Source organism: Etheostoma cragini, chromosome 1 (genome assembly GCF_013103735.1).
Source record: "Etheostoma cragini isolate CJK2018 chromosome 1, CSU_Ecrag_1.0, whole genome shotgun sequence".
Classification (NCBI taxonomy): Eukaryota; Metazoa; Chordata; class Actinopteri; order Perciformes; family Percidae; genus Etheostoma; species Etheostoma cragini.
In genome coordinates, this window is record NC_048407.1 from 23,717,868 (window position 1) to 23,732,504 (window position 14,637).

The following is a 14,637-nucleotide window of genomic DNA, read 5'->3' on the forward strand; positions in this document are numbered from 1 at the left end:
TGTGTGTGTGTGTGTGTGTGTGTGTGTGTGTGTGTGTGTGTGTGTGTGTGTGTGTGTATCTTTGTCTGTGTGTCTGTGTGTCTGTGTTTCTGTGCGTGTGCATGCGTGTGTGTTGGGGGGTATATTGTTTGGTGGATGTGTGTTTTTATTCTAGCTGCGAGGGCTCCCATATGTCCCAGTGTCCTGTGGGAATAACATGGGGCCTCATGCTGACAGCACAACAGGACAGGAAAGGACACACACTCACACACTCAGCTTTAGTGCTGTTCTAGCACATTTGGTAAAGGAGAAGGATTATTTGGTCACAATGCTTCACCACCAAGGACATGAGTTCAGCTTCTCCTAGACACAAAACACATGCATAGGTCAGAAGAGTCTCGGAAAGGAACCACACAGTAAGAAACCCAAATCCTGTCAGGCATACCAAAGATTCAACAGGGGAGTACATCTTATCATACATCTTGTATGTTCACAGATTGTTTTAGGTCAACCAGTAATACCATGTACCAAGTACCATAAAAGATCTCTGTGTCAGCTTGATTAGTTATGTTTACTAACACTTCATTCTTACTAACATTTCTGTATCTGCAGTTCATCATACATATCTGCAAATACCTTAGAGTATATTAACTCAATTTACTTTATATGAAGATACTTTTTCCAAAAAGACGTATAGCAACTACACCAATTACATTACTGTGACTTATGTGCCTGTGCTTATTCTACCCTGCAATAACATACATCACAATGGGGAGGCTTTAATGAGCCTAAACTAAACCCAATCTCACAAATAACATTTTAATTAGTGTTCTGCCCACCAACGTCATTAACACCCACCATTCCTAATAGTTTCCAACTGTCATGTTCTTGAGCTAATGAGAAACCACTGTTTTCACCTCTATCTCTGTCTGACTTGCTGTACAGCCCCACTGTAGCTGTAGCTCTTTATCTGGATGCACTTTATTAGCCCCATGGTGCATACTATGTGCTTCTATGTTACCAATGAACTCTCATGTTGCATTCATAACTAAAATCCAGTCAACTGCAACAGAAGAACACTGAACCCAGAGGCAACATGTTGTAAAAAATGATGATAAGTCAAAACCACTGCCAGGACAACTTTCAATGTTTTTCTTCATGCTTACTATCTCCACAACCCATTATTTTCCACCAGGCAATCCAATGTCAAAACCAAAATGTACTTATCTCATTTGATAAGGTTGATCTAACCCAAGTACAGGAGAACGTGCACGAAAATCAGCTGTCTGAAGTGACACCAAATGTATTGAAAGCTTTCCTTCCAGTTATTTAAACAGTGTTAGATGTTAGAACACGTTTATTATGTTGGTTAATCATTATGCAAGAGGTGGAAATCTACTCAGGGTACGCTGGATATTCAGCACATTGCAAGCTCATAAAAAAATAATTTATACATATATATATATATATATATATATATATATATATATATATATATATATATATATATATATATATATATATATATATATATATATATATATATATATGTGATAAATTTGTATCATATATGATTTGAAACCAATTCATAAATCAACTCACACCACTCAGGGGCTCAAAATCTGCCTGTTAAGAATCACTGTACTAATGGAAATAAAATTGATTATATGGATTACTTGAAGAAAAAAAGAAATCACCTGTCAAAGAAAATTAGAAAAAGCCTACAATCTATCTATGTGGATTAATATCTGCTCAAAGAACTCAACGCCTTTCAGTCATCCATCATGTTAATTCCCTCAAAAAGAGAAAAGCAATATAGAACAAAGTGAACTCAGTGATATATGATCAATCAGGTAAACTAGAGAACTCTAAGACAAAATAGTCTTTTCTGTGTCATCTTATTTTGTTTTGGCACTGTGTCAGTAATTGATTTACAGCTTCAGGTAAAATAATTATTCTAAATCCCAAAGGCTGTTTAGTGTCTGCTCTTTTCCACAGCTAATCAAAATGAGGGTTGGACAAATTACAGCATCCCTATGATTTATGAGAACAATAACTCTGACTACACAGCAACACAATAAGCAAGGGAATGATGAGAGGCCCAGTCTTTCATGAGCAACCAAGTTAATATGTGTTACTGTCCAAATGCCACATTTGATGAAGGAGCAAGTTATTTTTGGCAACTATGCTACTGAGCATAGCCATCAGTGACAGAGCAGAGCAGGTATTAAAAACACATTCAATAGGATACACACACACACATTAATCCACACTATAGTTGTTACCTTGCTGGAGTAAGGTCCAGGGATGAGCAGTTTCAGTGCTTGTCTTTTCAGCTCAGTCAGCCTAGCATTGCAGTTCTCACACCATATCCCTCTCTCACTACCAGGGGAACTTCCACTGCCTGAGGCTGGTGATCCTGTCCCAAAACCTGGGGAGCCACCCAGAGAACCAGGCGATTCCGTCCCAATCCCCGGAGAGATGGTCCCCGGTGATCCAGAAAAGGAACCTGGTGAGGAGATTCCTGAGCCTGGCGACGGGGTGCCCGAGGAGCTTGGCATGGAGCCGGCACCCTCTGGGGCAGGGCGTGTGCCGGAGCGGGTGTTTTCCTCGTAGGCCTTTCGGTACCACGTGTCGGGGGAAAAGGAGGAAGATTTGGTCGGGGATGTGTCCGGCATCTGCGGGAGGAAAAAATAATTTAAAAAGAAGAGAACTTGAATAATTTTCCCTTCTTTATGGCAGACATTTGGGCTTGTCATAGCTGGAAAAGCACAGGTGTAAATAATAAGAATTCCACATTGCAATTCCATTAAAAAAGGCTAAATGGTGTGAATATGTGCAACATCCAATCATCCCAGTGGACACAACAGGTTGCATGGAGATGAGAATAAAATAATAAGGAGGGGGTAAGGGCACTTGTCTTGTGTCATGCAAATTAAAAGTCAAGCTATTTGCATTGTGCCTGTAAAGCAAAATGATGATGTGTGTTCACTATTTCCACCAAAGCTATCTAAATTCAATAGGCTACCTATTTCGTTGAATTTAACAAATGATACTATTCGTGGGTCTGCTCACAAACTAGAATATTTATGAAATTAATAAGGGAGAATCAAAAGCAAATGAAAAAATTGAGAAAAAACTTCATAAGCTAAATAAACAGTAAACAGTCACAGTGTTGCATGCCAAAAACACATATTTAAAATGTAAAATCAACATATGATATTGATTTTAAATGATCGTTGGCAAAAATCAAATTAACCCTAACCCAACCCAAGTGTTTTACAACCCAAAACAATGCAGTAAACACATTGGATGCTTCTATAAGCTTCTTCTATATCTAAATAGGATTATGTCAGATTCCGTGTGGAGACTTGTGTTATTTTTCTTTATTCACACGGCCACATGGGAACATGAAATGAGCCGCAGAGAGTTAAAAATTTGATATTTTGCGGCTAGGTAAATCCAGTCAGAGCTGACCCATTGATGTGGTGGCTGGTTGGGTACTGTTGCTGCTTTAATCCCTCACAAGGGCTATAATAAAAAAGCAACGAGTAGGCTGATGGGAATGCTCAATCATCTCCAAGTAAAAAGACAGGTATAATGTGAGCCAACCCTGTCATAACTTAACGTTGATTTGGCTGTAGAAGGTAGGCAGTGACACAGGTGTCAGGTGTGGGTACCTGATGTAGCAGCCTGTTCATCCGTTAGTGATAATTAAGATATGTGGGAGAACTATCAGTGAAAATGCATGCACCTGTTGTGACACCACAACCAGTGATGTGCGTAATGTGATCTTCACAAAGCACTCAATCAACAGCATTAGCAAAAATCTAATGAGCTTTCATGACTTTTGTATTTATGACACCTTGAAAAAGGTGAGCAAACTGTAGTTTTCAATTAAAACAGGTGTACTGTGTAGTGTGAGGCGATGTGCATGCATCACTGAATGGATGATAAGTGTTTTTTTATGTTTACTAGGCGTATAAGCTAACAGAGGTGTGACCACCCCTCGGCTACTTGAATGAATAACCTACCCCATATTTTCTGCTCCGGCTGCTCACAGACCTCTCCTTAGTCCCCGACAGTGAAGTCATGTTGGAGGTGAGAGGAGAGGAGAGGAGAGAAGAGAAGAGGAGAGGAGAGGAGAGGAGAGGAGAGGAGAAAGAACCTCTGCTGATGCTTCACATTCAAAAAGAGACCACCAGATCGATTTCAATTAACAACACGCCACTGCAGTTTGCTCCTCTCAATCTGGAGGCAATCTCACGCCCCTTCCAAATGCTTGTGGAAACCGATTACATCCCCATTCCGTCAAAAAGAAACACACAAAAAATCCTGAATGCTTCTTTTGTTCACGCGTTATTGGCACTGAAAAAAGCTCCTGACTGACTTCTAAAAACAGCAACATGAAAGGTCGTGCGAGAGGGCAGACCGCTCCCTGTCAGCAGAGTGTGCTCTGCGGTGAATGAATGAGGCTTTCTGCTCAACTGTGCTCCGGACTGGCATCGCACTCAGCCCAGCCTCTCTCCATCAGCTCTGCCTCTGCGTCGGAGGCTGGCCAGGTAAAGCGAACCCCCCCAACCCCCAAGGGGCAAATTCCGTGTTGTGGGCTCCCGATGAAGTCACAAGTCGTAATAGATCGAGCAGCCTATGATCTGTCTGGTGCTGACCACGGCTAATGGAGTCAGTTCCTTGTTGTTTATAGGCTAATTGTTACTATTCGTACCCTCCTGTTGACTTCCCGAGGCTCCGCACTCTGCTATAGCCAGCAGTGGACTGGGGAGAGGACACAGGAGAGAGGCGCACATCTGGATGAGGGCGGGGCCACCCTTCCCCTCATCATCCACAGGCCAATTCACATCCAGAGGTTCCAGCTGAGTGGCAGTTGGACGGCTGCCTCTCTGAAGTGAGGAAACTGGACTTTTTATATTGTGCTTTTTATTGTGGGATATTGTTAGGTTGATGAGATGTGCGTTGAACTTAACAACATAAAAGAGACACTTCAAGGACGAGTTATCACTGAGGAGGACTTTTCTAGGCTAGTGGTTTTAGTGATCTAGGGAGACACGATACTGTAAAATAGACAAGTGGATTGGCTTAATGAAATCCAGGCTATGGCTCTGGACACTTTCTTTTTTCATAAACCTTTTCAAACCTCCGTGGATGGAGACGATGGACAGGAAGAAACAACTGGACCTGGATTTAGACAAACCAGGCCCTTAATCAGTGTCATGATGTCTCTAATTATGAACATTCAAAATGTTAATTGACTCTGTCAAAACAACTTATTTTTTCTTGACCCACATGCCCTTTAGAAAGGTGACCGCGTGACCGGCAATCATCAGTCAAAAGGCCAGTCTCTGGGTCAACTGGCTGGTCTTCCAACTGAGTTTATGTGTTATGTGCAAAGTTAAGGGAGATGTATGTAGGAAAAGGTAAGAGGGTAGGATTAAGATTAAGACCTCCCCTGTAAAACGACTTTGAGTCCGTGAAAAGCACTGTATAAATTAATTTATTATTATTATTATTGTTATTTTAATTATTGGCCTAATAATATTATTAGTAGTAGTAGTCGTAACAGTAGTAGTGGTACTATCCGAGCCTTTGGAAGCGTGTAAAATCAATACAAATCAACATAAGAGCAGTAATATTTCTGCAGTAACTTCTGTCTTTTTGTTATGGAGGAGACACACCTGCATGAACTCGCATGAGAACCACGGTACTGTAAAAGAGAGTAGTTTATGATTGGTTACACAGTGCCCTCTACTGTGGTCGTTGAGCTATTGCTAAAGACTGACAGGCACCCAGCAGTGTATTGTGACTAAACTGCTTTAAACATGTTATGGTAATCGTGCCATTTATGACTTTCTATCTTTCTAGAAATGTACACCGTTACATTTTGCAGAACTAATAAAAATCTTCTGTGAAATAAAAAAGGAAAGGTTATAGATAATAAAGTTAGTGATGGATTATGTCCATTTAGCCGTTTCAGATTCAGTCTCCTGGTAATGGGACACTCAATAGTTTAGGGTCATGTTAATGGTGTGAGTTACACCTTGGCTTTCTATGACAAGTTCAAATATCCGTTGTGAAAAAGCCTTTTGGCAGTTTGAGGGAAAGAGCAGTAAACACAAAGAACAATATTGTGCTTCATGTATTATCACTATTAGTCACTATTAATACAACATCAATTGTGTAACACAAGTGTAATTACAGTTTAAACTTTACAGCCGATGTATAGTTACAACATGATGGAACTACCAAAGCAGTTTTGTGTTTATATGGGAGCGGGATATTTTCCACGGTTTCTACAAAGCTACAACTCAAATTGTCTGGATGACTAAACAGAGGGACTCATCTGCTAGCGACTGTTTTCGGTGGTCCATTCCATAAATAGCTCAAATAAGCTCAAAACAAAAAGTGTTCGCTATGGTTTCCTTCATATGCCCTTTATTGTGTTGTTGGTCCTTTTCACGGGTCCAAACAGGGATTTTCCATTGGGAACATTATCCCTTGGGGAATTAAACAAGAAAAGAATTTTCAGAGAAAGCGTGGACAGAATTGAAACAGAATTCGTATTCATTTATTTTTTGTCCAGACCTCCTGCTTGCCGAATTGGTTTAATCTACTTACTCCGGTGCAGTAGGTGGCGGTAGATGGTTGGTTTACATTTCGCGATTACCCACAAAAATATTAGTGGTGGTTGTGAAATATTTGCTTCACTAACGTAAGCTGTTTCACTTGTTTGATCCTTCGTTGCAATTTGAAACGACAAGTAGGGAATGTGCATGGACGACGATGCATGAAGTCTAGCTGCTAAATTGTCAAAACAGAAGGCTTTAAAATTTGAAGCGAAATGGCTATATGTTTATTAACTACTATGTCGTTTTCCCCCAGGTAAAACTTTTTGATCACTTGCGATTTTAGCTCAAAGTTTGTAGGCGTGCATGTGGCAATTAACGCTAAATGTATGATTGTGCCTGATGTAGCTAAGTTAAGCTGCCTTTATAGAACGGGTCGTCAATGTTAGCCTGTATACACTGACTAATTCGCATTAAGAACCGTGCAAACCCAATGCACGTTTTCTGTTTTAGCGTTAGTGTGCGTTGACAATAATTTCGCTGCTGCTTTCAATGCTGGGATTGTTTTAGTGTGTGTTTGTTTAGCTAACGTTACTAATTTAGCATGTTAGCTAAATTAACAAGCTTAAAAGTGTTCCAGCTTTGTTTGCTAGCAACCTGTCAGCTGCAGTGTCGGTCCAACTAAGGTTACCTTGTGGGCTTTCGTATTACAGAAATGTTACTCTTGATGTTATGGTGGTTTTAGCATGGTGTTTATACTTGTGTGACGTTACTTTTATTGCGAAAAAAAATGCTAGGTCTTCTGGGGAAACCTGTTTCTTGCAGATGTAGCGATATCATCAAGTGAGGAACTGTTATAAATGTTTGGAAAGATAGACAAATGTTAGTGGTGAGCTAACGTAGCTAGTTTGGTATGCAGGCGTTGGTTTTCAAAACATGCACTGAACCCGTTTCCGTGGCGACATGCATGTACGTATTTTCGCAAATTTACTTGACATTTTCCTTAAAGTCAACCAACATGGCCCAACTCTAAAGCGGAAGTAGGCCGACGTCATACCCCGTAGCACCCAATTGTTGAAGGTTGGTTCATTGGCATACACATGGGTTGGTTACCCTCCCCTCTCTGTCTCTTCCTCACACAGCTGTCAGCGCTGAAGACTCCCTGGTGAAGACATTTCCCATCTTGAAGCTACAGTTGACATATGATCCAATGAACTTTACAGTGGGACTACATGGACGTATACAAAAATGAAAGGTAACCTAACATGTAATTATCATTTCACTCTCTGAATCTTGTAAGCAATACAAAAAAAGTGTTTGACAGTCCACTTAATCTGTGAATGATCTTTCAGGTAGATCTCGGAAAACAGGCAAAAAGCAACCTAAAAAGAAGCCAACGGAGGAAGTCACTTCAGACACTGTTTCATCTCAAGCCACAGAGGAATCAAATGCTGTGCCAGGCGGTGATGTTGCCATTATCAGCCAGTCCGCTGCCAGTTCCTTACCAAGTACTCCAAAAAGAGGAAGGGGACAGACACAAAAAGCTCGCCTGACCTCCACACCAGTCCACAGCTCCTCCACTGACACCTGGTCCAACATCTCAAGGTCCCATCTCGGAACAAAAGAAGCAGAGCTAGAGTACACTAACCTCGCCAATCACTTAAAGGTTTGATCAAAAGTTTTACTGATATTGGTTCTTGCATTTTGAGCCCACAGATTTTTCACCATACGCAGTTAATTTCAGTGATGTTCCTAAACTCCTTTCGTATCGTTTATGTGGCAGACATCAGAGTTAGATTCACCATGCGGCCAATTAAAACCTGAAACCAGACGCACAAGGGCTAAAGCTTCCCAGTCGAGTCAACTTAGAAAAAGGGTGCAAAATGAGCAAACGCAGACCTGCAGCAGAACCAACGGTCTTCCAGCCAAGTGCCAGCGAGGCAGGACGCGGAAGGTGGAGACAGGGTTTTTACAAGGGGATACCACTACTCAGTCTTCTGAACGCTCTAGACCAAGATTTGAACTGGAGATGTCCGATGCAGCGGAGCAAGGTAGTGTCTTCTTCAATTTCCAATTTTATTTTTCTCCCCGGAGGGAAATTGGTTTTGCAGCTTCAAGTTAAAATACATGAAAAACAACAATGCTATGACATTCTTCATGTCTGTGTCATGCAAAGTCACTTTAATATGTTTTAAAATGTTGAGCCAGTACGTATTTTAGGAGGTCATCACTCTCACAATCCAAAGCATGATACGTTGTTTGTAGAATCTGTCTTAATGGGCTCTTCTGTGTGGAATATATTCGCTAGGGTAGCTACAGCTGCTTGTAAAGAAGCTCACATTTTTAAAGACAAAATTACCTGCTCTAATTCTGTGTCATTGCTCCCCCCCCCCCCCCCCCCCCCCCCCCCCCCCCCCCCCCCCCCCCCCCCCCCCCCCCCCCCCCCCCCCCTCTTTCCCACACCCCACATCTCCCCAGAAGACCAATCTTTGATGTCCTCAGATCTGTCAATAGAGCTGAGTCACCATGAGGAGCAGTTTCTGTCTTTGTCCTTCCAGGAAGATGAGAGAAGTGCTGATGAGGACGAGGAGGAGCTACCAAGTTTCCTGATGCAGGTGGACAAAAGTGAGTGAGATTGCATTGACTAAATACAAATAACCTATGAAAGGACTAGAAATGGTATGGATTTTGTGTACACTGTACACTTTTTTCAAGTGGAATTGTTTTTGTCTTCCAGAGCCTCCATCCATTACAGAAGGACTGTTTGTGTGGTGCAAATTCAGATGTTATCCATTTTGGCCTGCTTTGGTGAGTGCAGCAGCCTGTGTTGATGATTGATTTCTCATGAGCATAGTTTTGTAAACGTTTTTTTTAGATGGAACAAGATTATTTACGCCATTGCATAATGACTGACCTAAACAATTTTCTTAACAAGTAAGTGTTAATCAGTTTACTGTCATTCAACTTCAAGTGATTGACTAATCAGTTTAGAACTAATAAACACAATGCTAAGTTAAAGCTACATAGTTAACCTCTAACACAAAATACATATGAGAGGTAAATGACATTCACTGAGGAATTTAAATGAAAGACCATTATGGAATCTGAAATCTTGCTGACCCAAAAAAAGACCTGTGGTAGAGACTTTACAAAATAGCAAACCATGGAAAAAAATGTATGGTTTTAAAATATGTGCCATTTTTCTCTGCAGGTAAAAAGTGTGAACCGCAAGCAGAAAAAAGCCAGTATCATGTTCATTGATGATCCAATCATTCACAAAAAAGGGTAGAATAACAAATGCATTTTCTATTATTTCTAATATATAATATTAGTTGTGAGGATCCCAAGGCCATGGAGTCTCTGCTGATCACATTTTGTGATCTTATCCACTACACGTGGCTATTGGGGATCGCCGGGACATTTGTCTCAAAATGAATGAAAGTAGTCCAGGCATCCTGTGCAAGTAGTTGCGGTAGTAAAAAAAAAAAAAAAAAAAAAAACTTGTGTGATGTCATTAAACCCGGCTGCACATATCAAGATATTTTAACAAAACATCAGGACTTTTGTATTTAGTTATATGTTTGTGTTTTTGAAGGTTTACTGTGGCTCTAAAAACCCTTAAGCCTTTTGACTGTGAAGAAGCTAATGAGCTAGTGGTAAGAATTGTTCATGATTTATACACTCAACTTTCTAAAATTGGTGTAGTCCTAACACAGTGGCAGCAAATATTTTTTTAATTTTTGTTATAGTTTAAAGCCAAAGAAAAGTATGCTTCTGCAATTGAGTGGTCCTTGGAGCTCATAACAGACTACAGGATACGGATAGGTAAGTAAACAGAAATGGACAAGGGACAGGGATTTTTACATGCATTATATATAAACAATATTATTCTAACACCACTGAACTATTAGCAGTTCTAATCATGTTTTGTCTGTGTAGCCTGTGGCTCATTTTCTGGCTCCTTCATCGAGTACTTTGCTCACGACATGAGTAAGTTTCATTGTATTCATTAACACAGTACCACAGAATATTATAAACCGCGGCATGAAAGAGAGTACATCTGCAGCTCTGCTTAACTACTTTCTTACCTACTCCAGGCTATCCAGTTAGGAGGCAGTACCCGCAGGCAGCCTCAGAGAGACTAACCATCGCCAGTGATACAATGATGGAGTCGCTGTGTGATGATCCTAAGGAGGACAGCTTTAGTAAACAGCAGGAGAAGGTCCGTAGGAGTCCAAAGAGGCTGCTGCCAGACCGGAGTCTTGCCGCCTACAACCGTGCTAATGAGAAGCTTGTACATTTCATCGTGAAGCAGCGCATGGTGGAAGCACGCCTTCTGGTATGATTTAAAGAGCCTATTGTATTGTAGTGCTGTGTTGCTGTTGTAGTTTTTGGATTAGCAAACACGTTCTCAATACCAGTGGATGATTTACTTGGAACTTTGTGTTTCCTATTATTTTGTGTAATGAGAAACACATTCTAATGACGAACCTGAAATTAGACAAATTATACTTTACTTTAGTAGTGTTGCTGATGGCAGTAACATTACAGGGCCAGTTACGTTCACCATTGGGCTTTTTCCATTCATTATTGTTAGGTTAATATTTTTAAAATCAATCATTTTGTTTTATATTTCTAGACATAGATTAGGGGTATGAAAATTGAACCTCACAGTTATAGTGACCAAAATTATCATGTTTTTCGTTATTATCCCGGTATTTTTAAAAGTGTGTTAAGTGCAAGAGAAACATTCTCAGTGAGATTTTAACGTCAAACTAAATTCCGATAATCCTTTAAAAGACATTTTTAGCACTATGAAAGGCATGCAAGATGAGCACCCATCCTGGTTGATTAAAGTGACCCTTTCTGTGTCACTCTCTTTACAGGCTGTGATCCATGGGCAGCAGCAGTCCAGATGGCTTCACTCCTTTCTGAGTGCCAGTCGGAAACCCGGGGTGAACATATACCTGGCAGATGACCAACAGTTGGACCAGGTCTACTTGTACCTGAATGAGCTCTATGCAACGGCTGTGGCTGCCACCCCTTGCCTACCTAAATTGACATTTATGGAGCATGTCCCCTTTATCCTGGATGTGCTTCTTCCTGAGGTAAGCTAAATCTTTCATCAGCACTTGTTTGTTTTTTTGTTTTTTTCCAGTTATAGCTTACAGTAGGTTTTTCTAAAATGCAGTTCACAGTTCACGTGCTACAGGTGTTGTGAGATTATTGTCCTCCTGTGTAGGCAATCACCTATGCCATAGCTGGGCTGGACAATATCCCGGTAGAAAAGGCAGAAGAAAAGTACTTAAAAGGACGATGCATGAGTAACAGGTATGAGTTTGAGGTCAATCAATTAAGGAACAATTTTTACACTAATTACTAACTATGATTTTTTTTTTTTTTTTTTTTCAGGGAAAGACAGGAGCTTGAGCGTTGGAGTGACTTGAAGATAAAGCATCAGAAAACATCACTTGCATTATTATCTGATCCCTTCAGTTAGAAGACTGGGTATTCTAACATTCTTTTTTTTTTTTTTTTTCAAAATGTTTTTTTATAAGCAATATGGCAGTATTTGTGTGCCTTGCATTAATGATAAATCACATTATTTCAAACAAGTTGTGCTTTTTTTTAGGATGCAAAACTGTAATTGCTGGTTAAAGGCTATGAGAAGCTGGTGTTAAAACGCATACAGTAATAATGATAACAAATGTCAGTCACCTAATCTAAATGCCTAACTTGGCGGCTTACCTGTTTGCTGACAGTATATCCACTGCCAAATTCCTCACATTTCTATTCCTCTATAATAAAGAACTGAACTGTGCTTGTTTTGCTAAAGTATTTTTGTCCAACATTAAATGCTTTTACACACACTAAAGGAAAGAAAAAAGAAAAATCTGACCTTTTAACACAAGTTACCACAACCATATGATCAAACTCCATGCCCCTGTTGACACATGAACCAAACCGCAAAATTACTAGGGGCCTCAGGGCAATACCGGTAATTGTACCGTCTTATGAAGGTGTCTTATGTTGTTTTAAACCCTCTTGATACACAGACAGAATCATTTTTGTGTGAGGAACGGGATCTTTCTGGGGGGAAGTCAGGTCAACGGTATATGCCAGAGTGTATAAGGGCTTAGAATATAGTTGAATACCATTTTGTTACAAAGATTTGGTGCAACATTTAACCCATTTTTTCTACTATATAAATATTAGTTTTTTTTGGCAGTTGGATGGCAAGCAATTCTGTGCTGTTTACTGCTGAGAAACCCCCGTTATTGCCAATATACTTGAAAGCCATATTTCCACTGAATTCCAAAAGTCACTAGTTTGTGGTTGTAAAGCTTCATGAGACTGGTTATCCTAAAGGTCCCAACAGGTCATTTCACAGTCAAGTTTCAAAAAAGGGTCTTGCTACAATGAAATGGCTACTATGGGGACTTATATTGTCACACATGAATACAACTCATTAAGTCCACCAGAGTCTCAGCTTTCTAATCATACCCGATTTATGTAATGCCATGGCAGTTTAAGGACCCAGGTATGCCGAAAGACTCAAATAGACCATTGTAAAATAGGTGAAAATACCAATACTGCATGTGAAAAACTGTTGTCCCAAACTGCGGGATTGGATAAAGTGAGCATGTCTGTAAAGGAGAGATTCATGGGTACCCTTAGATCCAGTTTTCATTTTGATATCTTGAGGATAATTTGAAAATACCCATGCCAGTTTTCCCCTCACCAAAATTCTGCCTAACTTTGCAGTGTTAACACAAGCTACATGTCATGGTTGGTACCAATGGATACTTTGGCTTAGGCCTTCTGCTTTCATATCACACCATATCTTCACTCCAGCTGAGGTTTGAGCTGGGGTTTGACTCCGACCTGCGGCCCTTTTGCTGAATATCATTTCCCCCCTCTCTCCCCTTTCATTGCTTCAGCTATCCTGTCAAATAAAGGCCTAAAAATGCTCAATAAACAATCTTAAAAAAAAAAAAAAGCTTCAGAGAATCTGAAAAAATCTCTGCACAAAAGCAACAAGGCCAGAAAACAACATTAAATGCCTGTGACCTTTGATCCATCAGGCAGCATTACATTGAAAACCAATATCATTATGTAAGGGATATTAGGCTACCACGTGGCCTCAGGAACACTTTGGAAAACCATTGTCTATTTACACAGTTTGTCTACAAGTGCAAGCTTAAACTCTTAACCATGCAAAGCATAAGCCATATCAACAACATGCAGAAATGCTGCAGGCTTCTCTGGACCTGAGCTCATCTGAGATGGAATGACGCAAAGTGGAAAAGTGTGCCGTGGTCTGACAAGCATCAAATGAAAATGAGTGAATATTTGCACCAAAAAAAATAAAGTAGATCAGTTTTAATATTAAATATCTTGTCATTGTATTTAAATGAACACAGGTTGAATATTTATTGCAAATCATTGTATTCTGTTTTTTATTAATGTTTTACGTAATGTCCCAACTGCATTGGAACTGGGGTTTTAACAAAAAAGCTAAATGCACATTGAATATCTGAACAGATGACAGCATTTGACTGTAATCTAATCTCATGTTCCTACATAAGGAGGAGCTGCAAATCCAAACATTTTATTGAAGCATTTACATTTTTCAGCAGATTGATTTGGGATTGAAGGGTTATTTCTCAAGACATAATGTGCACACAAAACCACCTGTAGGCCAAAAACTGTACATTAGGCCTAGTATATTTTGCGCCAGTAAAATACTGGGAATAAGTACAGTTAATTGGAATGGAAAAATTAACAAAATTAATGTAATACATTTATCAATAAAGTGTCTATTTTATGGTAAGTAGGCCTATTATTTTATAGAAACTGTATCATTCTTGTGAGAAATGCATCAGATGTTTGTAAGAGATCCTTTGGTAAATAAGTGTTTCATAATAGTGTAAGGAGGGCAGTGAATGTGCTTGTAAACTTGGTTGTGCATTTGCTTGTGTAACTAGGAAAATTATGTAGTAGAGGGGAGACTTTTCTCGTATTATTTAGGAACATCAATTTCTAAACTGTGTTAGGGTGTCATAGATGACGTAAT

At 39.9% G+C, this 14,637-nt stretch overlaps 2 protein-coding genes across 8 annotated transcripts in view; one reads left to right on the forward strand and one right to left on the reverse strand.

The window, feature by feature from the left end:
* kif26ba (kinesin family member 26Ba) overlaps positions 1-4,757 on the reverse strand; it is a 78,309-nt gene extending 73,552 nt beyond the window's left edge. For both annotated transcript variants that reach the window (XM_034876933.1, XM_034876924.1), the window contains exons 1-2: positions 4,014-4,757; positions 2,265-2,657 (exon numbers count right to left, since the gene is read on the reverse strand). In XM_034876933.1, coding sequence (XP_034732824.1) covers positions 2,265-2,657; positions 4,014-4,073 — 453 coding nt within the window. In that variant the 5' untranslated portion in view covers positions 4,074-4,757. The remainder of the gene's footprint in view (positions 1-2,264; positions 2,658-4,013) is intronic.
* LOC117947743 (PWWP domain-containing DNA repair factor 3B-like) lies at positions 1,253-12,381 on the forward strand. 6 transcript variants are annotated; one of them, XM_034876985.1, is made up of 15 exons: positions 1,253-1,263; positions 4,854-4,857; positions 7,732-7,815; positions 7,913-8,226; positions 8,344-8,611; positions 9,039-9,185; positions 9,298-9,368; positions 9,772-9,845; positions 10,156-10,216; positions 10,310-10,385; positions 10,500-10,550; positions 10,658-10,899; positions 11,447-11,668; positions 11,803-11,891; positions 11,973-12,381. In XM_034876985.1, the coding sequence occupies exons 3-15, from the start codon at positions 7,809-7,811 to the stop codon at positions 12,058-12,060; spliced, it is 1,710 nt and encodes a 569-aa protein (XP_034732876.1). In that variant the 5' UTR covers positions 1,253-1,263; positions 4,854-4,857; positions 7,732-7,808; the 3' UTR covers positions 12,061-12,381. The 6 variants fall into 6 exon arrangements, with proteins under 6 accessions (XP_034732876.1, XP_034732847.1, XP_034732885.1 ...); XM_034876956.1 differs by lacking the exons at positions 1,253-1,263; positions 4,854-4,857 and adding an exon at positions 6,587-6,706 and having other exon boundaries at positions 7,703-7,815; XM_034876994.1 differs by lacking the exons at positions 1,253-1,263; positions 4,854-4,857 and adding an exon at positions 6,633-6,876 and having other exon boundaries at positions 7,703-7,815; positions 9,042-9,185.
* The last annotated feature ends 2,256 nt before the right edge of the window (positions 12,382-14,637 follow it).